Source organism: Lepisosteus oculatus, chromosome 2 (genome assembly GCF_040954835.1).
Source record: "Lepisosteus oculatus isolate fLepOcu1 chromosome 2, fLepOcu1.hap2, whole genome shotgun sequence".
NCBI classification, from domain to species: domain Eukaryota; kingdom Metazoa; phylum Chordata; class Actinopteri; order Semionotiformes; family Lepisosteidae; genus Lepisosteus; species Lepisosteus oculatus.
In genome coordinates this window covers 69,052,780-69,078,220 of record NC_090697.1, presented here as the reverse complement: position 1 = coordinate 69,078,220, position 25,441 = coordinate 69,052,780, and the positions used below count along the sequence as shown (strand labels likewise).

General features: G+C 46.4%; 1 protein-coding gene across 3 annotated transcripts; it reads left to right on the top strand.

Annotated features, from left to right (window-relative positions):
- Window positions 1-121: 121 nt before the first annotated feature.
- On the top strand, window positions 122-24,589 carry add2 (adducin 2 (beta)). 3 transcript variants are annotated; one of them, XM_015340603.2, is made up of 16 exons: window positions 5,099-5,321; window positions 8,221-8,464; window positions 10,248-10,389; window positions 11,053-11,204; window positions 11,985-12,065; window positions 12,609-12,758; window positions 13,497-13,640; window positions 15,525-15,623; window positions 16,115-16,291; window positions 16,437-16,676; window positions 18,283-18,399; window positions 18,857-18,946; window positions 19,653-19,827; window positions 20,563-20,670; window positions 22,320-22,353; window positions 23,137-23,226. In XM_015340603.2, coding segments are annotated over exons 1-16 (2,019 nt in total). In that variant the 5' UTR covers window positions 5,099-5,256; the 3' UTR covers window positions 23,138-23,226. The 3 variants fall into 3 exon arrangements, with proteins under 3 accessions (XP_015196085.2, XP_015196089.2, XP_015196084.2); XM_015340599.2 differs by lacking the exons at window positions 5,099-5,321; window positions 22,320-22,353 and adding an exon at window positions 122-574 and having other exon boundaries at window positions 23,137-24,589; XM_015340598.2 differs by lacking the exon at window positions 22,320-22,353 and having other exon boundaries at window positions 5,100-5,321; window positions 23,137-24,589.
- The last annotated feature ends 852 nt before the right edge of the window (window positions 24,590-25,441 follow it).

Below are 25,441 nucleotides of genomic sequence, written 5' to 3'. Positions count from 1 at the left end.
TTTAGCCGAACAGTTCTTGAAATGCAAGAGCTCCAGCTCTATTCTAAATGCAATTCCCGTATTCCACGCCAGGGGGCGACATTCCATCCACATTCTGGATTGATGAAAGCATTTCGTGGAGTAGGACACTAGTAGTCTGCTGCCAGTACTATATAGGCTATGTGGTGAATTTATTGCAGGGATATCGGATGCATCCGGAAAAACGCCTAGACCGTTAATGATAGTTTTCAGAACGGTAGTTCAGTAATACCGTCGAGCAATTATTTCCTTTCCTTACAAAAGGAACTGCTCTGCGTTAAATTGGGGGGGGGGGGGGCTGGTAGCTGTACGAAAGAGCTGAGGTCATTGGCATCGAAGAGGCAGGCGTGGTTCGGCAGCACCAGACTGCGAGGATATAATGAAGCGAAAACACCGAGAGGTTACCGCTGCAGGCTGTCACTGAAGCGGTTTGCTTTGGTTATTGCATTTTATAGAAAATAAAAACGGGTTCGTTTTGTGATACGTTTATATACAAACCGCAGCCTGCTTTCCAATATATCTATTAAGGAGAGGGCTCGGATGATGCTGTAACAAGGTAAGCAGTGATGAGCTTTGGATCGTTACCTGTATACGTTTCTGTCTTGAGGAGGTGGTACAGTATTTGAATATTTTATTCGTTTGTGTCGGAAGGGTTTTTATTATATAAAGGCGTTCTATGGGAAGAATATACAACCAGCATGTATTTGAATGTTTTCTTAATCATGTTGGAGTCCTTCGGAAATGCGGTTTTGCAACCTGTTCTTAAGCGATGATATTAAGGAAGCTGTTATTCACTTAGGCAATGGTGCCTGGAATCTGTCGTGCAATGAAATGCACTGTCTGCCCCTCTCCGTTGTTTCGGTGGTGCAGACTGGAGCGCTTCTTGAGGGCCGACGGCGAAGGCAAGCTCACGGCTGCGTTATCAATGGCTTCACTCTTGTCCAAGAGCAACGACTCAATTACTCGGCACATGACGGCAGGCGAGCCGAGCCATCATTTGATCCGGGGTGTTGTTTTGATTCCACAGCTGTGCCACCGCTTTTTTTTTTAAAGAGCTAAAGAGTTTTGAAATGGCTAAATGGTTTTGGAAGCGTTATATCGAAGGTTACGTTTTGAACTTGGTGACCAGCTGCCGGGGTCATAAAAGCGCGTGTGGCGTTTGGTCCACCGGAACACTCGCCTAGCGAGAAACCCGACACTGCAATGGGGGATACATCTATAGTACCCTATAACTTTAACAAAAGGCACAAAAAAAAGCGATCGCGTCGTAAAGCTACAAAGCGTATGTTACAAAACCCGTGTAGGGATGACCTATTTTCAACTGTTTTTGTCAGAGGCTGTTTTTCTTAGTCGATCCCGTGAACGTGTGTGCTGTGCTATGTTGGCTCACATCACACAGGCACTAGGCTGACATGTCGCCTATGGCCGTGTGGCGCCCGGAGGTAAACAACGCGGGAATCCTGGGGGACGGGCCCCGCGCGCCTGGGCTCCGCTGGGGCTGGTGCTGATGTTGCGGCGGGCTGAGCCGCGCCTGGTTGCTAGGCAGCCCAGAGCCTGCAGGGCAGGAGCGGGAAGCGGAGAACGATGCTCTCTGGGGCTGGAGGCGGCGAGGCGGGGGTGGGAAAGGACAATGGAAAGCAAGTATCGCAGCTAGGAGGTCTCTCTCTTTTTTTTTTATAAACCACCACCTCTGCGTGTTACGTTCCATCGTCATTATAAATCCACCCTAAGCCCTAACCACGCATTTTTGTTAAAACATTTATTTTAGAAAGGCCAAAACAGGTGAACTGAATCACTGGTATTGCGTGGTCCTGGTGAAATCATTTCAGCCAAGGCTCTTCTTGCCGGTTTGCTTTTTATTTTCTATTGAAGTGTACACAACAAAAATATTTAAATTTTTCCTATTTGTGTGAAACTAAAATCGCAATTAAATACCCTATCTGTTTGTAGTTGCATGAGGTATATAAACCGATACATCAAGAATCGCTTTCATGCTGGGCTATGGAAAGAGGGAGACTAAGTATTCCATAAAACAGTACTTTCAGTCTCTGGAGCCCCCCAGGGACACAGTCCACTAATGAACTAAATAAAAATCCCTTTTTGTGGCTGAGTTGTTCACGTTCTCCCTGTGAAGGCATTCGGTTCATGCATTTACAGCACACTGTAGCAGAAAGGGCTGCATGATTTCAATATGGCCTGAAAGCCATAGAGAGTGTTTCACTGAGCCTGCTGGCACCAGGAAGACTGATGTCCACATTGCCGTTTGAGAGAGGGAATGTGAGCAGTCATCTGAGATCAATGCCATCCTTCTACTCTACATGGGAAATGGCTGCTCTTTTATATCTGTCAGATTTAGTTATACCTTCTTGCTGGTGATGTATTGATTTGTTGATTTTTCTGCTCTTTATATTTTATGGGTTCCTATACCCTGCCTTGGCCCAGCAGAAATTTCCTCCGCTCTTCAAGCAGGAGCGCCCAAAGCAGAAGAAAAAACACTTTCGAACGAAGCACCTGCATATTTATGTAAAGTCTCTCCTGCGGGGGGAAAAAAGGGAGTGTCCAACAGGGGAAGAGCCCGAGAGCACCACCCCTCCCTGGTAGATTAGTGGGGCCAGAAAACCCCCTGTGTACTACAGAGAAAGAAACTGTTCTCGCTTGCAGAACTCACTGATGGATTTCTCTCGGAAGGAACGGGGTTGCATCCGAAAACATCTGTCCAGATAGGAGGACCAGGCTTTGGAAAAGAAAGCATGTTTGGTCCTCTGCAATGATCACTTTGAGCACAGTGCCTGTGAGGTTGTGCTCCTTCTGGGGGGAAAAAAGCAAAACGTGTCAAAATGAGCTACAGGGCGTGTACGATGAAGGCAGGGGGGGTTTTGAATACAGCCCAGCAAGAAGGAGGAAAGTCTGTTACCCGGTTAGGAGCTGATGATCTTGGGAGGCAGAGTGGCAGAGACAGGCGATTGGTCAGGAGACCTACAGTGTTCTAGCACTCCCTGCTGTAGAGCAGGAGAAAGCACATTATTTTCTCTTGCTTTTCGGTGTGTATTTAGGTAAACGGGTATGATCTTGGCTGAATCCATAAAGAGGTGCAAGTGCACAGTCAACTCCAGTGGGGGTGGAGGACGTCCCTCGGCTTCATGGTGAACAGGATGATTTGCTCCTTCTCCAACAGTGTGTGACTAACACTGTATACGCCCTACACAGCAGTGCTCCGCCTCCCTCACTGCACCGTTCATTGATAGATATGTAGCCCGGCTGCCTGCACTCCGGTGGCACCAGTTACAAATTACTCATCAATAGAGACATTAATCATGCAATTATGGACCTGGCATCCCTCCCTCTCTCTGTGGGCTTGATGCTGAGCCAGCTGTGGTGGTGTGTCTACCTCAGTGTGGTAAATCAAGGGCAAGGACAGAGATTATCCATCGGGAGGGAGGAGGCTCTTGAACAATGAGCCTGAACCTTTGTTTATACAGAGCGTCTGTAGGGGAGTTTACTATCTGGAGCGTGTGTTTTGTTAAGAAAAGGATATTGGTTGTCCACCACTGTTAGTAATTCACTCATGTATGTTGACCTGTTTAGTAATGAAATATTTATGTGCATGTGATATTAGCACCCAGGGATGTATTTCGCAACAGGGTATAGTAGGCACAGTAAATAAAGTGTAAGTTACAGGAGATACTTGCACATTGCACAAGAAACACCATTCAAATTGAAGGTGTGTTTTAAGATCATGCATTGCTATGAGTTGTTGGTGGGAACATCAGCATTGTGAAATGGCAAGAACTATTTAATAGTCATACCCATAATTCGTATCTCTCTAATCATCTATACATCCATCTACAGCAATTGCAGAACTGGCAATGGATGCCCTGCCTGCCTGCTTACTCATCTGAGCGGCAGTACCTCCTCCTTAGCCTGGATATTCTGCCACCCAGAATTTACAGTCAGACAGAGGGAGCGTGCTCTGTCTTGCGCATCGCCGGATTAATGAAGTGAATAGTAAATAAGACATGGAGCACAGGAAGATGGCGGTTCCCCCTCCCTCCCCCCTGAGCCACCCCAGTCTCTGTGGGTGTCCCCATGGAGGGCTGTTCTGAGGTTAACAGCTGTGTCACCGGCCCTGTGCTGTAGCAGATAATGACACGCACACACAGACACAAGCGATCCAGTGCAGGTCTCCTGTGGACAACAAAGGCAGATTAGTTAAATTAATGTCTGGATTGGGGAAAAAAAAACAAGGTTTAAATTTTAATAATAACGGCCTCATTCACAGATCTGGTCAATGCAATTAAGTCCCAATACCACTGAATAACAAAGGTAAGAGAATTGCCTATAGATCAAATAAATAACAAGATTTAATACTTAACAAGGGTTAATACTTTTGCAGGGCACTGTATATACTGTATAAGTCCTCCTCACTTCATCTTTCATTTTTTGGAAATGAGAAATCTTATAAAATTCCAACATTAGATACATTATTGGTTGATAGGTGTGGAATGTATTGAAATACACATGGGCATGTGTGGTGAACAGATCAGTGGGAGAAATTTGGGGTTGCTCATCTTCACGATAGGGAAGAGATCCTAAATCATTGGAAATCCCATAGTTTTTAGTCCATCAAGAAGGAAGCTGACTGGACAGATTATTTCCTGGTCTCCCTGAATCAAAACCAGCTCCCAGGGAACACCGTGATATGCTTTTAGTTTGGAATGTTTTTCCTGTAAGATGGATTTCGAGAAATGGATGTTTAAATGTTGTAATAAAGCCCCTGAAAAATACAGCAAATGATAGATTGTTCATAATACTGTGTCCCACTCAGTTTTCATTGTATTCTACTTCGATTGCCTGGGAGCACATCAAAGAATATATTGTATGTGATCAGCATTTTTTAAAAAGAGGTTTAAATGGCCTCTGTTTGATAAGAAGTGATACGCATGCATTTCAATGCCGAAGAGGTTCACGGCGCCTCCATTTTACCCTCGCCGGATCTGTGCGCCCTTTCTCTAAACTGCAGAGCACGTGCCAATAAAACCGTTTTTCAAAACCACAGCCTGAAAGCGTGGCGACAGAAGGCTGGAGCGCCAAGCCGGCGGCCTCCTGGTGGTGTCGGCAGGAGGATCTGATAGGTTATCAGCACGGCGTGTCTGCCGGGGTGTGTGGGAGTGCCTGGGCGCAGGCGAGCGCGGGTGAGAGTGTCTCTGTGAGCGCGGGTGCCCTGCAGTGAACGGAGCCATGCGGCTGGGGATTAATAAAGGGACCCCTGCAGAACTAGGAAAGACAGGCCGCTGGAGAGGCAGGTATGAACGCACTCGATCAACACAGCTGTGTGCTTGCATTGTCAAGAGCTGGAGGGAGGAGTCTTCATCTGGCCCAAGCCAAGAAAGAATGAGCTCAGTGTTCGAAAAGTGAAGTGATAATTAATCCTTCCAAAAAGCTGTGGTATTTTCAGTGCAGGCTTGGATTTCGCTGCTCTTAACGGTGCTGTGTCGTTTAATCTCCTCCTCTGTTGACACAGGATTATTCTTAACATTGAAGTTTTTGCAAAACTGTCTGAAATCCCCAGGGCTAAGCCTGTGCCACGGGCTGGTCACATAAAACACACAGGCGCTTGGCACTGGTGACAATAAATACTGAATCCGCATTAACATCTGGTTTCCTTACTTAGTTATAAAAGTTCACGCCAGATGTGTATTAGTTTGCACAATTTTCTGTCAAGTTCAGGACATGTCATGTTTTGAGGTTCAGTTACTCTGCACGGCTCTTTCAGGCTTGAAAAGGGCCAGTTCCCTGAAACTTGTAAAACGCAGAGTCTTTTGGATTGCCTGGCCCTCACCGGAAATAGATTTCAGGCAGACCCTCGAAGAGAAGCTGATCTGCATTAAGGGGTCTAACCAGGCGCATTCACTGTCTGCTCAGGGCTCTTACCGCCCTGCCCATGAGGTGAATTAAAGCCTCCTGCTGAGACCACAAAAGGAAAGCAAGCAAACTCAGTCAGTGAGTTAATTAGTCTGGAGAGGATGTTTTACTGATGGCCGTTCGCTCAGTCCATCCATACGTTATCAGAAAGCCGTGTGCTCCTGGTGAGGGGCGTTGCAGCTCAGAGCCTGTCCTGGCATTTTAAGAAGGAATTTGGGACTTGAGTCATGCAGTTGTGAATTATGTTAAACTGGGTTATATTTAGGGTGATACAATCAGACAGCTTTCCTATTAAAAAATGCCTTACAAACATAACTCACAGGCTGTTATTTAACAATTTTATTGCATTTACAGTAAATGTATAAGAATATAACTGTTCATTTTTTGTGCAGAGGCATGCCGTTAAAATGTATATACAGGCAGACTGTTTATATGTACATGTAAGTGCAAGGAAAGCAGTGTTGTTTGCAAGCATCTTAAAGCTTTTATTTTACCTCCTATATGAGCATGAATTCAGGAGCTACTTCTGATAACACTTTAAGGTTACCCCCAGAATAACGAATTTACTTTCGGCTGGAGTCATCCTTGCCTATTTAGAGCTGTCCCCATAGGAGCAACGTCAGCGTCCTCTCAAATGATAATGTAACCGTGTGTCAGCCCATCGGAGAGCTCTGGAACTGAGAATCCTGCTGCAACGCTGTGTTAAGTAAGATGTTTCTCCTTGCACAGTGCACCCTGCCTTCTATCCTCTGCTGCAGCAGATTCAGATTTAAACAATGCTGTTGAACGAAAATAGAGACTTTAATCCTGCTGTAGGTGGGCAGGTGCCTACTTTGGAGATACAGTCAGACAGTCCGAGACAGGAGTGAGGAGGGGAGCAGGCCAGGCACTGACAGGAGGCACAGCGAGATGGTGGGGGGGAGGAGTGGGTGTGGTGTCTGTTTCTTTTATCTGCGTTCTGCAGGACCGTGTTTCATGAACGAGCTGTTAGTCTGCACAGGGGCTGTGGCAGCAAATATAGTGCCAGGCGTGCTCTTCACAGGGAAACTGAAACCCACTACCAGTCCGGTCAGAAGCTGAGTGATTCTAATAAAACAAAGAATCCGAAAAGCCCAATCTGCAGTAAGAGTGTGTGTGTGTGAGAAGCCCAGACAGAGGAGCCACAGGACACAGCTGGATATCAGACACACACCGAAAGAACAGGGCAAGAAAGGGGCAAAATTCTACAAAATAGTTGCTTGTTGGAGCCATCAGCAAGAATAAAAATAAACATTCTAAGTACGTGTGTTTGTTGAGTGTCTGTTGGCCCCATCGATCGCCATGAAAGGAGCTGGAGAAAAGCAGGCCCTCATCACAGAACCTCACTGCTCCACTGTGGAACCTCCTCAATCTGTGCTGCTTGGATTCGGGTATTAACACTTGCGCAATAAAATCTGTAGCAAACAACACAGATGGCAGCAGAAGACTGCCAGGCTGAAAGAACTGAACCTTTTTTAGCTCTGAACAGAGACGGCTATGAGGGTACCTGGTACAAGAATTCAGAATCCTCACTGGCTTTGACAACATCAACCCAGTGGCTCACATCAGGAAGAACAGTGAAGCACAAACCTGAAAACACAAGAGGGAAACTACGGGGAAGTGCATCTGAAGCTCAGAACGGAAGTCACTTGTTTTCCCAAAGGGTGGTGGGAGCATGGAACAACCTACTCGAGTTTGTTTTTGAAGCTTCCTTGAAGAAATGGCTGGAGATCCCTCGATCAATTTGTTACGTTAAGTACCAAATGATGGTAGTTTGATGGGCTCAATGGCCTCCACTTGTTTCTAACCTTTCATGTGCTTTGCTGTTTTTAAAACATAGCAGCCACCATAACGCTGCCAAAAGGTTCCCTCTAAGTTATCAAAGTGATACCGTGGGAGCGGAATTCAGTTCGTTTTAATGTTCTGTACCACATGTAGCGCCTTGTGATGATGAGCATGATGATGAGTGCCTCAGACACTGGTCTAGTGTTTCCTTCTGAGGACAGGTCAGAACTGGAAGATACTGGGGCTCTTTGGGTTCACCTGCAGGAGGAATGATGAGTAGTTTGGGTTGTTCAAGGAGTGGTTAACATTGGCGGGGGTAGCCCAGGGGCGAGTGGTTCAGGCTGGGGTCAATGGGGACCTTTAGGAAGGACCAGGGGGGCAGGAACAGACCAGGTTGCAGGGACACACGTGAGCTTTGATTTGCCTGCTGCACTTAACCCTGAGCCTCGTGTCTCCTCCCCCCCCCTCTCTCCCCAGCTCTCGGAACCCCCTGTCCCCATCTTCTGACCCCCCTGTGACGATGAGCACCGACGCCCTCCCCGAGGGGCCCTGCTCCCCCTCGCCCTGCCCCTCCCCGTCGCCCCACAAGGAGAGCTACATCCGCCGGAGCAGCGACAGCGACCCCGACTTCCTGCGCACGAGGAGCGCGGCCCCCCGCCTGCAGCAGGACTTCAGCATGACGGAGCAGAAGAAGCGCGTCTCCGTCATCCTGCAGAGCCCCGTGAGTGTGCCAGTCCCAGTCTGGGCAGTCCTGCAGGAACCCGCACCAGCTCTAGAAACCTGCGGGCTGGTCCTGTGAGATTTCAGGTCGGATGACTGGTGGCCCAGACCGCCGGAGGGGGGGGCTACGGCCTGGACCCCCCTTGTGCCTGCGGGAGCTATCTACCCCAGGAGGGTAGTGGGTTGATGTGTGCGCCAGCCCCCCTTCTCCCCCTCCCTCTCTCTTCACCCCTCATTAAGATCTCCAAAGACCTGATTATCTCCAAACCTCAGCTGGCCTGCAGCTGAGATTAACAATCAGTACAAATCACCGCAGGACAGCTGCACTCTGAGCCACGGAGAGATGGAGAGAGGGACAGAGAAAGGGCACCACAATGCACTTAATGATCAGCAGTACAACACATGAGAGCACAACACAACACAACGCAGCACAAGGCAGGCACACGCCAAGCGTTCAGCTGCACACGCAACAATGTGTGAAGTGTATGGTGAGGACGAAACACTAGCTTTTCTGTGTGGGTGTACTGTATCTTTGCATTTACAAATTATTTGGTACACCACTATATTTGAAACGGAGTCACTGCATCAAAAAAAAGTAGAATAGTGCGTAAGATAACACGTAATTTTCCTTAGTAAAACAGTAAAAACTTTATAGAACAGTGAAGATGTATTTTAACTTAGTGAATAAGTTAACACATTTTAACTTTATAATCGGGAGTAGTGAACATGGTACAGGGACACCTGCAAATCAGTATATTCAGTGCACACTACCACGGTGATAGTCAAAACATTTTCACTCCAACTCAAAGACTGCCATTTTGTGAAGGTAACTGGAGAATTGATTTCAAACACGAACCAGCAAGAAACAAAGAGGGTACAAAGTGCAGAATCTTGCAATGTACAGTAACAAGATTTTATGTTAAGACAGAAATCATTTTGCCCTGAATAGCCAGCTTGTATCGTCTCTTCCTTTGCCCTGCTTTAAATAAGCAACACTGACAGCGCAGGAGGAGGTACTTTCTTGTAAAAGCACAGGAGGAGGTGTTTTCTTGTAAAGGCACTGGCATTGGGGCAGTGAAGGGGTTAACCGTGTACAGTCTTGGCTGCCAGCTGCTCCCAGGGGGGGGTTAACACAGCCCTGTGACATTTTAATTGCTGGCTGGTCTCAGGGGCATGAGGCCTCAGATGTTCAGTTGTTCACTGACCCCAATAACCGGCTGTGGAGACAGCTGTCTTGGTCCCAGAGAGAGGACCACTCGCTTAGCATTAGCACTCCTCTGTAACACAGTGCCCCAGTCTGAGGCAGGACAGGAAGATGACTTAAGCCAGTTCCATGAACAAAGGAGAAAATAATCTGAGCAGCTACAAGGTGATACCAGGAGCAGGTATACTCAGCTCTGTGACGGTGACAGAGGTGATGCTCTCATTCAGAGGTGATGCGCTTCATCCAGGTGGGGGCTGCACATTGGTGGTGGTGGAGGGAAGTCCTCAATACCTGTAAAGCGCTTTAAATTAAGTGTCCAGAAAAGCACTATTTAAGTGTAAGAAATTATTATTATTATTCATTGGAGCTGACACCGATGAGCTCGTTCTGCTCCTGGGCATTGCTTTACTTTACTTTTACAGATGCAGTTGTTCTGAACAGCTCAGCAGTCTCTGTCACGGTAACAGCCTGTCTGCGCTCTGGATCGATGCTTTAGTAAGAGCACACAGGCCCACTCTTTTCTGGCAGTCAGCGACGGGATGATGACGGCTCTGACGCGGCGCTGTGTCTGTCCTCTCAGTCTTTCAGAGAGGAGCTGGAGAGCCTGATCCAGGAGCAGATCAAGAAAGGGAACAACTCCTCCAATCTCTGGGCGCTACGGCAGATTGTCGAGTTCATGGCTTCACATGGGGCCCCAGCCTCCCTGCCCATCTCCCCTTCCAGTAGGTACCCTCCCTCCACACCCCTATGCATTGCAAGGCGCAGATAACCGAAGAAGAGCCAGTTGGGCTGTGCTTCGGAGGTAATAAAATGGCTCCATGCAGGAAATGTGGATCATTTCTCTTTTTTAGTTAATCAAAGGAGCTCAGTCAGTTTTAAATAAGTGAAGAACTTAAATGATTGCCACACCATGCCAAACAGAAAGCAGAAAATAGACTCGGACATATCGCCGCTTGGTAGCTTCTCAGCCATCACAAAATGTTGTAACAACATTTCCAAATGTTGCTGAAACGTTGTCGTTTGGTTATGTTAGACCAAATATTTTAGCAAGGTCTTTAAATGTCACTGGATGGGGGAAATCAGTCTACGTCAGACAATCGGGCGGTAGGATGTTCATGTTCTGTATGCGTCGCCCTGACAAGTAAACATTGCGGAAAGACTGGGTTAAAATTATATTTTCGTTGCAAGATCATTGTAAAGAATGTTTCAACAACATGCACTGGAGCCCACACACTTCATGGTTTTTATAGTGTTGCTGCAACTCCGTTGTTTGCCTTGTCGGTGTGCTGAATCACGCAAGCCTGGTTTTTAAACTCGCAGCTGGATTTTTATGACAGTGACTCAGACTGATGCCTGGCGCCCCTCTGCCTCCGTGTCCCCCACAGGCCTGATGATGGTGACCCCGATCAATGACCTGCAGGCCACGGAGCCTGGCACTCTGGTGAAGGGCGAGAGGCTGATGCGCTGCAAGCTGGCTAGCGTCTACCGGCTGCTGGACCTGCATGGCTGGGCCCAGCTCTCCAGCACCTACCTCACTGTGAGTCTGTCCGACTGTGTGACGGACCTCCTGTCTCCCAGGCTGCAGCCGAGCCGGCTGGTAGCACTTCTCTCATTGTGAATCCATCTGCCCTTCTTCACCTCCATGTTCTTGGTTGAACCTGGAATGGCAACATCACAAGTCACACACATACAGTAGTTATTCAGTAGGTCCTGTGGACTGCCCTTAAAAGACAATTTATTTTAATTTTATGTGACACCTTTCATGGAGAAAACAATGTCCCCAAAGTGCTCTTTCATAAAAAATGTCAATTTCTAATACATCAACCCTGGGAGAAGCCAGTCTCCATCCATTCATTAGCCTCTAATTCCTTGCAAGGGGTTGTGGTGATCCACAGCTCGTCTTGGAAGCACTGTGCCACTATGTGGACTGGGTATCCCAGTTCATCGCCGGGCTCAGGCACAAGCACAGACAGACTGTTTAAAAAGACACCAGTTATCCTAGCCAGCTTAACTTTGGGAGATATTAGGAAACTGGAGTACTCTGAGAAAACCCAGGGAGAATGTGCAGATTCCAGGCAGACGATTCTGATGTCCACAATCGAAACCAGGACCCAAAAGCTGCGAAGTGGCGGAGCTAACCTCCATGCTTCTAGAATACTTGAATGCCATTGCATTAAGCATGAGCAGTTAACAGAGCAATGCAGAGTGTTTGTACTTGACCATTCGTACATGCTTACCTGCCACAGAAGTAAATCACTAGCACTTTAATCTGTGTTAGACTATAACTCTCTGAAACCATGTGTACCTTTGTTTGCAGCTGAGAGTGAGCAAGGAGCAAGAGCACTTCCTGATCATCCCCAGGGGTCTTTCCTTCAGTGAAGTGACAGCCTCCAGCCTGGTAAGACCTGTTCCTCCAGCAGTGCAGTCTCCCTCTGGCTGACTCTCCTATGGGACTGGATGTCCTGGGTCCCCACACAGCACTGGGGAAGCATCATGCTCCTCTTGCGCTGTGCTTCTCTCAGCCCTTTGGCTCTATTGAAGACATGACATGTGGTAATAATCAAACAAGTTCTTTTAAGAAATATCAGAGAGAAACCGGAAAATGCCATGAAATCCATGCACTGGGGAGATATGAAATTTGTGGCATGTACTAATGGAACCAGGGGGTACATGTCCCAATGAACAGTGACCAAGTGCCCTAGCATCGCAGCACAGGCTGGCACACAATGGCAGTGCATGCCAGGAGGCAGTATATTAGTGGGTGTGTTGGGATTTGATCCCTTGTCTGTGCTGATCTCTGGATCCCTGATTCCCTGATGCTCTAGATAGAATCAAGCCCTTCCCTTCCCTCAGATGACTGTTTTTTGCCCTGTGTTGTTCTCTGAATCCGCTGCATCTGCCAGCTCTTGGGGTGTTCTGATCCTCAGGCTTCCTTCTGCAGGTGAAGGTTAATGTCCTGGGGGAGCTGGTTGAGAGGGGCAGCACGGCTCTCCAGGTCGACACTGCCAGCTTCCACCTTCACTCTGCCGTCTACTCCGCCCGGCCCGACGTGCGCTGTGTCCTCCACCTGCACACCCCAGCCACTGCAGCGGTACAGAGCCACGAGATTCCGGAGACACACACAGAGACAAGGGCCAGAACACACATGCATACAGGAAAACAGAGACACCAGCCAGCATACATACTGTACACAACATACACATACAGGAACACAGAGACATGGGCCAGTATACACACATAGGAACACAGAGACACAGGCCAGGCATGCACACACACATACAGGAACACAGAGACACATACACAACATATACATACACATACATATACATACAGGAACACAGAGACATGGGCCAGTATACATACACACATACATAGGAACACTGAGACACGGGCCAGCACACACACATACACACACACAAAGGAACACAGAGACACGGGCTAGCATAGATACAGAACATACACATACAGGGACATAGAGACACAGGTCAGCACACATACACAACATGCACGCACAAAAATACAGAGGCATGGGCCCACTAGCACACATACACATATAGAAACACAGACACATATACAGTACCTAGACATTATAACACAAAGAGAGACAAACACAAGGATAGACATAGACTGAGCCCCACACACCGCAACACACACATAGAGAGATACAGATACACATGGACACATAGAAATACACAGACCAAGACGCATACATAGACTTCATACAGGAACTGACATATAAACATGGCTACTCATTTAGTTAGGCACAGACAACTTAAGATTTCTTTTGAATTTCAGCATGGGACAAGCTGTGTTGTTTTGTCCACTACAGGTTTCTGCCATGAAGTGTGGCCTCCTGCCAATATCCCATGAGGCCTTGCTGGTGGGCGGAGTGGCATACTTTGACTACAACGGAGCGATGGAGGAGGAAGAAGACAGGGTGGAGCTCCAGAAGAGCCTGGGGCCCACCTGTAAGGTGAGAGAGGGGCCACAGGAGGGAGAAACAGAGGGCAGGAGACAAAGTGGGGGGAAGTGAGAATGGGGAGTGGAAAGATGTATACAGTGCCTTGCGAAAGTATTCGGCCCCCTTGAACTTTTCAACCTTTTGCCACATTTCAGGCTTCAAACATAAAGATATAAATTTATTTTATGTGAAGAATCACCAACAACTGGGACACAATTGTGAAGTGGAACGAAATCTATTGGATTTTTGAAACTTTAACTAATAAAAAAAATGAAAAGTGGGGCGTGCAAAATTATTCGGCCCCCTTGCGTTAATACTTTGTAGAGCCACCTTTTGCTGCGATTACAGCTGCAAGTCGCTTGGGGTATGTCTCTATCAGTTTTGCACATCGAGAGACTGAAATTCTTGCCCATTCTTCCTTGCAAAACAGCTCGAGCTCAGTGAGGTTGGATGGAGAGCGTTTGTGAACAGCAGTTTTCAGCTCTTTCCACAGATTCTCGATTGGATTCAGGTCTGGACTTTGACTTGGCCATTCAAACACCTGGATACGTTTATTTGTGAACCATTCCTTTGTAGATTTTGCTGTATGTTTGGGATCATTGTCTTGTTGGAAGATAAATCTCCGTCCCAGTTTCAGGTCTTTTGCAGACTCCAACAGGTTTTCATCCAGAATGGTCCTGTATTTGGCTGCATCCATCTTCCCCTCAATTTTAACCATCTTCCCTGTCCCTGCTGAAGAAAAGCAGGCCCAAACCATGATGCTGCCACCACCATGTTTGACAGTGGGGATGGTGTGTTGAGGGTGATGAGCTGTGTTGCTTTTACGCCAAACATATCGTTTTGCATTGTGGCCAAAAAGTTCGATTTTGGTTTCATCTGACCAGAGCACCTTCTTCCACATGTTTGGGGTGTCTCCCAGGTGGCTTGTGGCAAACTTTAGACGAGACTTTTTATGGATATCTTTGAGAAATGGCTTTCTTCTTGCCACTCTTCCATAAAGGCCAGATTTGTGCAGTGTAAGACTGATTGTTGTCCTATGGACAGACTCTCCCACCTCAGCTGTAGTTCTCTGCAGTTCATCCAGAGTGATCATGGGCCTCCTGGCTGCATCTCTGATCAGTCTTCTCCTTGTCTGAGCTGAAAGTTTAGAGGGACGGCCAGGTCTTGGTAGATTTGCAGTGGTCTGATACTCCTTCCATTTCAAGATGATCGCTTGCACAGTGCTCCTTGGGATGTTTGAAGCTTGGGAAATCTTTTTGTATCCAAATCCGGCTTTAAACTTCTCCACAACAGTATTACGGACCTGCCTGGTGTGTTCCTTGGTCTTCATGATGCTCTCTGCGCTTTCAACAGAACCTTGAGACTATCACAGAGCAGGTGCATTTATACAGAGACTTGATTACACACAGGTGGATTCTATTTATCACCATCAGTCATTTAGGACAACATTGGATCATTCAGAGATCCTCGCTGAACTTCTGGAGTGAGTTTGCTGCACTGAAAGTAAAGGGGCCGAATAATTTTGCACGCCCCACTTTTCATTTTTTTATTAGTTAAAAAAGTTTCAAAAATCCAATAGATTTCGTTCCACTTCACAATTGTGTCCCACTTGTTGGTGATTCTTCACATAAAATAAAAAATTTATATCTTTATGTTTGAAGCCTGAAATGTGGCAAAAGGTTGAAAAGTTCAAGGGGGCCAAATACTTTCGCAAGGCACTGTATATTGAAAAACTGGTAAAAAGGGAGAAAGGTCTAGCAGCTAAAGGAAGGGAAAGAGATATAAAAATGGTGGGCCAAAAGAGTCTTGGAGGATGAGTCTTTTCCCATAAGGACAATAATTTTTTTTCCATCCATGTGTCTGTACTTTAATGAGTTTTGTGGTTTCCTTGCACAGGTACTGGTGCTAAGAAACCATGGCATTGTGGCGCTGGGGGAGTCTGTGGAAGAGGCCTTCTACAGGATCTACCACATCCAGGCAGCCTGTGAGATACAGGTGAGCTGTAAAAACTATTTTCAAACATTGGCAGCCTTGTTTGCAAAGCTTGGTTTCTATGGCAACCCACCGAAACTAAGCAGGTGTGGGCCTGGTTCCATGTCTTCGGAAAGTGATGGTTTATAGTACAGGGGTTAGTTTCCATAGCTGAGCTCTGTATCCTAAACAGAACCCAGTTTTTTTTCCCAATCAGAGGCTGGGGATCCTAAGTTTATTACAAAAACCAATAGTTAACGTTGCCAGCAGCCGTATCAGTCTGCAATTCACAATTAGCAACCCACTGAAGCTGCTACAGGTATGGGCTACACATTGCCTGTGAAGCACTTCGAGTGGAATATCCAGAAAAGCGCTATATAAGTGTAAGGATCATGATATTATACAGCTCAGTAAAAATACACACCTCCAAAATGTGCTATGCAAGGCTGGGCCACTAGATGTCAGCACCATGCAGAGTGTTGATCCTTCCATGCTATCCCGCTGTGTGCCTGTAGGTGTCAGCATTGTGCAGTGCAGGGGGCGAGCAGAACTTGATCCAGCTGGACCCAGAGAAGCAGCGCCCCCACCAGGCTGGCTCAGTGGGCTGGGCTGGCTCCACCTTTGGACCCCTGCACAAGAGTCGTGTGGGGGAGCACGAGTTTGAGGCGCTGATGAGGACAATGGACAATCTGGTGAGGTTTTAACACGTACACTTAACGACCTACGCTGAAAACTCCCACACAAATACACAGACATACTGTACACTGGCATGAAACGAGTCTTGGCCGCCCGGTGATGAAGCTCTACCCATGCCTGCATTTCTGGGTGCGTTTCCAGGGCTACCGTACCGGCTACGCATACCGACACCCCGTGCTGCTGGAGCGCGTGAAGCCGCGCAGCGAGGTGGAGATCCCCGCGACCGTGACGGCCTTCAGCTTTGAGGAAGACGGGGTGCCCCGCCCCGCCCTGCGCCACCACACCCACAAGCAGCAGCAGGAGAAGACGCGCTGGCTCAACACGCCCAACTCCTACCTGCGCATCAGCCAGGACCAGGCCAGCCCCGGCACCAAGACCACAGTGAGCAGCGCCCCCACGTTTTAGTCACACTGTGCCGAGCCCGCCCGGACGATGTTAAAAAAGCTCTTCGCTGTCTTTAACTACAGTTAACGCGCATTTTTAAAGGTGCAGATCTTGCACCTCATTTTGCAGTGTAGTCGTGGAGACTCACCTATCCATGCATTTTCTAACCGCTTCATTCAGCTCAGGGTCGCGGGGGGAACAAGAGCCTATCCCAGCAAGCAACGGGTGCAGGGGTACACCCTAGACAGGACGCCAGTCCATCACAGGACACACACACACAGACACAAACACAGACACACGCTCACACCAGGGCCGATTTGCCCTGAAATCAGTTAACTTACTAGTATGTTTCTAGACAGTGGGAGGACAACGTAGTACCTGGAGGAAACCCACACAAATATGGGGAGAACACACAAACATTTCAGAGTGGTTAGAAAATGGATGGATGGATGGAATAGGTTGGAAAAATCTTACAGCCTGCAGTTACAGTCAGAATATTTACTCTGTGTACATAGAAACCTATGTAGAGTGCGTGTTTCTGCAGTTCCACATCAAGAATAACATATGTCTGTAAAGGTGTGTCATTTTTGGTTTTCACAGAATTGAGATGTGCCTTTAACCCGGCAGTGCTCACTGACAGGGTGTTATACTTGTACACAAAAGACAGTACATATGCTCCTTTAGATTAATTAATTTGCACAAAGAAGAGTATGACAATATTCCTCTCTTGTTTAAGTCAAGGCTACTTTACATGGGACAATATTATTGGACATATAATGCAAGATATTAATATAGCAGACAATATCATTCACCAATTAATTTTCACATTTTAACATAGTTATCTCATATAAAACTATTTCATTTAAATGCAAAAAATATGTTTTTCTCTGTGGCTCTAATAAGTTTCTGCAGTTAATCTAACATCTAACACAAAAAACGTCAAACAGGTAAACATCTTCTGCTCATACCCCCATCCCCCTGCCACCCAGGCCAGGGAAGGCATGGATCAACACAGTGGACGCTCTGTCTTTGATCTGTCTTCCTTTCAGTCCATTCCCCCCACCTCTCTCCATCTCTTACTCTGCATTGCAGAGGAAATCCTCTGACCTGAGCTGACTGCTGCAGAGCCTCTGCTGCCCTCTGGTGGGATAAACACGTCATGACATCCAGGTGACCACACAAGCATGGTCGCTTTGAGTGTGGTGCCCAACAAATACCTGTTTTATCCTTGCTAAAAACTGGAATTTATTTTTTGCATTAAACCTTCAGAAAGGTTCAGATGAGAATAGGTAGGGAATTTTTGGGCGGTGCTGAAAATGAGGTCCTGTCTTGAAATGACCTGAACAATTGCCTGAGTTCAGCACATTGGAATGAAACCCTCTGAGGAGACCTGCTTCTAGAGGCTGGTCCAGCAGTGTGTGCTGTCAGAGACTCCCCTCTCCTCAGATCCCCACTAACAGATTAGACACAATGTCGCACGATTTGGGGCCCATCCTCAGGAACTGCCCAGTACTGGACTAGGAGGCTGAACTTGTCTGGGGTGCTCATGAGGGGTGCTCCTCTTCACCCCCACATCCCACCTCTCCTCCTCTCTCCACTACAGTGGCTCAGAGCAGAGGAGGTGAAGCTCAGCAGCGGCACGGCCATCAAGATCGAGAACCCCAACCAGTTCGTTCCGCTCTTCACCAACCCCCAGGAGGTCCTGGAGACACGGAACAAGGTAGGGTGGCGGGGTGGGGCAGGGCTCACCGGCGCCACCACACAGAGCCAGGGCAGCAGTAGAGCCAGGCACAGTGCAAGCTTTCCTGTGGTCCTGCCACATGAGGACCTCATGAGCACCCCTGCAGCATGGTGTGGCTGTGATCCTCATGTGGGACTGGGCTTGCCTGTATGAAGGGGTTAGGGTCAGGGTGAGAGGGGATAAAGGCCCCCTGTCTGTAGGCTCTCTCCTCTGACACAGTTGCCTGTCAGGGATGTTCTTTCTCCCACGTGCTGCAGAATCCCGTGCAGGAGATGCAGCGCCTTTCTCATTTAAGCAAGACTTGGCTGCAGGCAGTCGGGGGCGCTGTTGCGCCAAAAGCCAAGAGAACCTAGGTCAGCTAATAAGGAACAGCTCAGTGCAGCACACCTGAGGGGCAGGTCCTATTCTCACTTTTACTGTTCTGTTTCTGTCTCAGATCAGGGAGCAGAACCGCCAGGATGTGAAGTGGGCAGGGCCTCAGTCCCAGCTGCTGGCCAGTGTCATCGCTGACAAGAGCAGGAGCCCGGTACGACCTGGAGCAGCACACTCCACCTGCGTGCACGAGCACATCTGTGTGTGAATGTGTGCACGTGTGTGTGTGCAAATGAATATGTACGTGTATGTGTGAATATGTTTGTGCACATGTGCATGAGTGTGTGCACGTGCGCATGTGTACATGTGTGTGCACGTGTGTGTGAATGTTCATGTGTGTGTGAATGAGTGTGCACGTGTATGTGTGAATGTGTTTGTGCACATGTGCATGTGTGTGAATGAGTGTGTGCATGTGCGCACATTTTGTGGGTGTGTGCACATGTGTGCATATATAGATGCACATGAGTGAGAGTGTGTGTGTGCATGTGATGTATGTGTCTGTGTCTTTTTGTCAAAGTGTGGCTGCTACTCCTGCTTCCTTTCTGCCATCCCTGCCAGATTGCGTGTGTCTGTGTCTCAGACTAAAACCTGGGCCTTCACATCTGTCTGCCAGGCCTTTCCTTTATCAGGTGCTTCAGACCTATCTGTCTTTCTCTCTATTAGTCTGTGTCTACAGCAGCCATTGAACATTACAGTCTCCATCAAACTGTCTGCCTGCTGGCCTAGTCTTCCTGTCTCATTTTAATTGCTTGTTTTTTCTTTTATTGGCAAACACATTCAGCAGACAAAAATGAAAAGTGTCGCAAAAAATCAACTCCAAATGTTCTCAGCCTCTCTCCTCCGCCCCTTGTGTGCGCCAGTCTGCAGACGCTGACCTGGCCTTGGCGGGGACACGCGAGGAGTCCGCCCAGGGCCCCCAGGAGCTGCCCCCGCCTCCGGAGCCCGAGCCCCCCAACCCTTTCAGCCAGCTGACCGACCAGGAGCTGGAGGAGTACAAGAGGGAGGTGCAGAGGAAACAGCAGCTGGGGCAGGACGGTCAGTCGGTCTGCCACTCCCACCCTCCTTCACACAGCGCCCCAGTCTGTGTGTCCCCCAGTCCCCTCACTAGAGGGGGACAGGGGGCACACGGCCATGCACCAGCACAAATAAGAAACAACAGGAAACAGCAGTGCCTTATATCAGCCTGTACAGTATGCCTATCCAAAGTATCTTTGCAAACAAGAACATTACTCAGGAATGTTAGGTTTTCAAAAGCAATCAGAAAATACTGTGGATAATGGGATATATGAATATTATTCAGCTCTGACTGTTTCACAATACTAGAAAGTGGAACTGTCCAGAGATTGAATTCTGGTCACGTCCAGTAAGTCCCACGGACCATATATGAGGGTCGTCAGTATGGTATAGCTCTTCTTTGACTACTGTTAAAAACTCATGTATGGACCTGATGAAACATAAGTGCAAACTAGGCTAACAGTTTTCCTAGTCAAAAACTGGACACTTTAAATTACATCTGAAGAGCAATGCAGCACTCAAAAAAGACAACCTCTAATGTGTTTGGGAACTATAAAGAGTTAAAAAGATCAAATTAATGCTATTATTGTGTTCAATTAAGGGATCAATTAAGTAACTGAGAGCTCACCTGGAATAAAAACTGGCACTTGCATGAACCCCAGTACTGTTTTTCCTTCCTACTTACATTCCATGTTTGCAATCATCTGACTGCCTCTCTCTCACACTTCTGTTAGCCTTTTTGTCTGTGTGTTCCAGGTGCTGAAGAGCAGCTGGTGAATGAGACTGAGACCCCCCCTGCAAAGAGCCCCCCCACCTCTCCAGCTAAGACCCCGGTCACTTCCCCTTCCAAAACACCCCCCACAGGTGAGAGAGGAGGCCATCAGCCAGGACAGCACTAGGCTAGGAGGTGTCTACCTGTGTAAATGTCTGAGTCTCTTCCTCCTTCTCCATATGTGCATTGTACATACATGTATACATGTCTATAAAGACAGATACGACCTGCGTATGTGTATTTATCTGTATACATACTGTATATATATGTGTGAATTTGTAGAACTATACAGTATATACAGTATAGAAAAGGTTTGACTCATCTGTATTTTACGGGGCTTTTATTAAACCTTAGAGTTTATTACAAAAACAGCCATTTTAAAAGGTTTAAGATATATGTAAAACTGAGATAATAATAGTAACACTCGTTTCCGAAGAGTGTTATGGTTCAAAAATGGCTTGAAGAATGTCAGTTCGTTTGGCAGGTTTTGCGTTGCTGCATCTTGTTAAATAATGTTATACTTTTATACCATTTATGCCAGAAAAGGGCTGCATATGCTACTTATGATCCGGATGAGCTGAAGTTTTTCCACATCACTGGACATGTGTACTGTATAGGCACTTGTACAGAGACACATGTACACACATATGCAGGGGATTCTTAAGGAATCTGAAGATGTTTGCCGAGCCTGTCGATAGGTCTGTAGCCATTGATCTCTCTGCAGTTCATGTTAGCTCCACTTTTCAGTTCTTCTCCTCCGCAACCATAAGACAATTAAACAATTAAAGGAAAACTGCAACACTATTTTCATATTTTGGGGTTAGAAAAAATCAGCATTGATGAGTGTATTTCAAACCATAATAACAGTAAAATGTTCACAGTAACTTGTAAAACCTCCAATTTCCGTGACAAAATAGATGAAATTTCCAGGTATGTGCAGCGCCGTTTTCTGTAATTCAGAATGAGGCAACAAAACTTTGGTGATGTGTTGTGGCCTTATTACATTGTAAACAGGCAGGCTTGTGAATATCTCTTTTAATCCAACAGAAATACTGCTCTCGACTTCAAGACAGTTTTGCCAATAAATGGAACTTACTTTTTAACTCTGCATGCAGATCACGTTGGAACGGTGAAATGTCTGCTGCACAACCTGTACTTATTCACTCGTACGTCACAGTACATTAGTCGGTACAGGGACTAGTGAGCGGGAAGGACAGCACCACGTGACAATTCGTGGAAACTCTCACTCTCGCCTGCGGCTAGACCAGGGGTTTGCGACAACATGGCGACTTACAGTACTTTCACATCATTTGCAATTTTCTGCTGAATTCAAAATTTCTAAAATTGTTCTATACCGTCGATGAATTGACTTTGTTTCCTAGATTTAATAACCGGTCTGAGAAATTGGGACGGCAGTGTCCCTTTAAATACCTGACCCCGCCCCATTGCACAGTGAGAGGATGAGAAAGATCAATAGGGAAAACAGCATGAGGTCACTCGTCCAGAACCTGCAGGCCCACAGGCAGTGTCTGAGCGGCGCGCTGTGCTCTTCCTGGAGTGCGCCCGGAGGCTGGGTGCTGCACACACTCAAGGCCTCAAGGCCGGGTGCGCTGTGTGTAATGTGGGGTGCGTGTCTTGTTACCAGGTCACTGTGTTGTGTTTTGTTTTCGCCATCTGTCTCCACAACTGTGTCTCTTTCTCTCTCTTGTCTTTGTCTCTGTCCCCCTCTACTGACCCATAGGAATGTCCTCCGATTCTGAGTTCTTGTCTCTATAGTAAGTATTGAGAAACCTTTGGATACTGATAATAAAAGAAGCAGCATTTTTTCAGTTACACGGGCTTTTGCCTTTTCTTAGCAAAAGAGAGTAAATATCTATTGTTAGATATATGAAGTAGTGTTGTATTTACACATTAACATCACATACACATATTTGTATGGATAAAAAAAGAGGTAAGACACTTTATGGTTTATTTTATTATACTTTATTTTCAAGTATAATATTTCTTTAGAAACATACAGGGTTAGTCCAAGTGCTGTTAACAACATTGACAGTTTATTACAAATTATACTTGGGTTACTGTGACAAAAAATGTTTCAAACGAAAGCATAAATATCAAAGTTTCTAACAGTTACCTTACAATCCATCGCCATCTGTGGAGGAGAAAACAAAACTTTAGTAAAATAATTGGCATTGATACTTGTCGACAATATTTTGACTAACCTTGTATAAGATACTGTCAGTGATTATTTTGTGACTTAGGTTATTCTTTGACAGAACTGAAACAAAATATGGAAGAAACGCAAGAACCTTTAAATATCTAAAGATTTTGCAAACTAGAGCTAAAGCACAGGATACCCTAAGATCCCAGTTTCCCATCATGCTGCAGGGAAGGAAACAGATTTCCACATGAACTAAAAAAAGTACCTTTTCCAGGACAAATAACTTCAGATCTTAAGTAAAGTAAAATCCTTGTTTTAACAAATGCATTTTGTGCTTCAGGTTGAGTCACGTGTTTTGTACGTTTCGCTCTTTATTTATTTTTTTGTCTCTGTGAAGACAAAGAAGGCAAGACCACAGACGTCTCGAAGGTGGCTGCAGACGGGCCGCCGGCAGTGGTGCTCAATGGGAAGGAGGAGGAGCAGGGCGCGGAGCAGGAACTGCAGAAGGGGATGCAGCAGCTGTCCACGCGGGCCGAGACGGAGGCTCCGCCCCGCGGCAAGACCGACGCGCCGCCCTCCGCGCCCACCCTCTCCCCGGAGGGCTCGCCCTCCAAGTCCCCCTCCAAGAAGAAGAAGAAGTTCAAGGCGCCCTCCTTTCTCAAGAAAAGCAAGAAACAGAAAGAGAAAGCCGAGGCCTGAGGACCGGCTCTCCGTTCTCTCCCCGTGCCTGTTTCGCTCTCTCTCCCCTCTCTCTCACTGGTGTGCTGGCGATAACACTGCCTCTTCCATCATTATCTCCGATGAGCCTCGTGACCAACCCTGCCTAATTTAGGGTCACTTCGGTTTCTGCTCATAAAATCTCTCTTCCTTGTTCTGTTATTTCCATTCTCTGATGTGTTTTTTTAAGCATGGAAGACCTCTGTTGTATCACCACCTCTGACTCACATTCGCACACGTGCACATGTAAATATTTCGGATTCGATCTTCACACATTTGCACTATGTAACAGGTGACCCTGTGTTGTCTGGGTGAGGTACATGTGTGAGGACGCTGACTATGGTGTCTGAAGAAGGGGCATTATCCTCAATTCCTCTTACATAGGAAACAACAGGAGTTTTCTGCCTTCAGGGCATCAATAATCAGACCCTTTCATTTACTGTAGGTCCCGCTTGGCACGAGATTGTGCTTATCTGGGAGAAATCATCCTGTATGATCTCACATGCATTCACACACACACACAGAAGACACACACTCACACCCCTTCATTTTCCTTCTTCGCTTTTCTTTATTACACTGCAGCTGAAGAGTGGTGTGCACTGTTGTAAATAGTATATAAATATATACAGCATAGTATCATGGTTTATATTAACGATTGTGATCTATTGTGTCTCATTCATTTATCTTCTGTACCACCAAGAAGAACGTAAGCATCAGATTGTTCACAAGAATCAGGGAAAAAAACCCAATAATGGAAAGCATATTTAATAGCAAATTGCTCAAATGCCACTAGTAATTATGATTATGGATCGGAATAACGCGGCACTTTCTGCTTTTGTGTGACTTGTAGGCACGAGCGTAACCTGACTCAGAAGGCACTTAACATTCCTTCTTCCTTTTGCAGACGATATTTTTTTTATCTATCAAAAGACTTCTGATGCTGTTATTGTTATAACTGTAATTATATTATTACTGTTATTCTATACAGTCGCTGTTATCGTTATTATACCTTTGCTGGTCTTTTGTTTAGTTTTTTTTTTAGTATTAGAATGCGAAAGTGAAATACTGGAAAGAAAAAAAAATAGATTGCACATGTACCTGCCATTAAAATTGAAGTCACTGAGGTTTTCAAATCCCTTCTCTTCCTTCTCCTGTCATGCCTCTCTTTCCTGCTCCACCTCAGGCTGGGCGACAAGGGAACATTGAACTAAAGGGAAAACGACATTTCACGCTCACTTGCTTTTTTTCTTGCAACTTCATTTTTAATATTTTTCGTTCCATTCGCAAGCCCACCAACAAAAACAAGTTACCGATTTCTAAAACATTTTTGGGTTCATATACTTATAGATATCTCCCATTCAATTCTTGTGCATGTACATTTTCACTAGAGGTACAAATGATATCATTGATCACCCTTCATTTCAATCATATTACAAACACAACTATTGATAAAAACAAGATAACAATAAGATATACAGGTGAGTTCGATAATATTGCTGTGACCTACCGGAGTCTTAATTTTACATAATTACTTTCATACTCGCTTACTTTTTACATCGATTTAGAGTGTCTGAACGTGTACTTGTATGTATGGCTTTTACGTGCATAAGCAAGAGAATGTGCTTTAAAATGTATGACATATGGCACTGCTATAGGACAGCACTGCAGGCAGTGAAACATTACTGTAAGGCAGCACTAGGGACATCATTGCCTTGCCAAGGGACAGCAGTAGGAGTACAGGGGCAGGAGGTAGGGCATCAAGACAATGTATAATATCACTGCAGGACAAAGGCCACAAGCAATGCACAGAACATACGCCCAACTGACAGAGGCAGAACACTGAAACATCCTTCACAGAGGACAGCCTCTTCTGGGCTGTTCTAATGACAAACTTTCCCAACAGGGAAAAACAGAACAGTGTCAAACAGCAGCAACAACACAACATAACTGATGTGGGAAGAAACTATCTTTTATTGAAGCTTGAG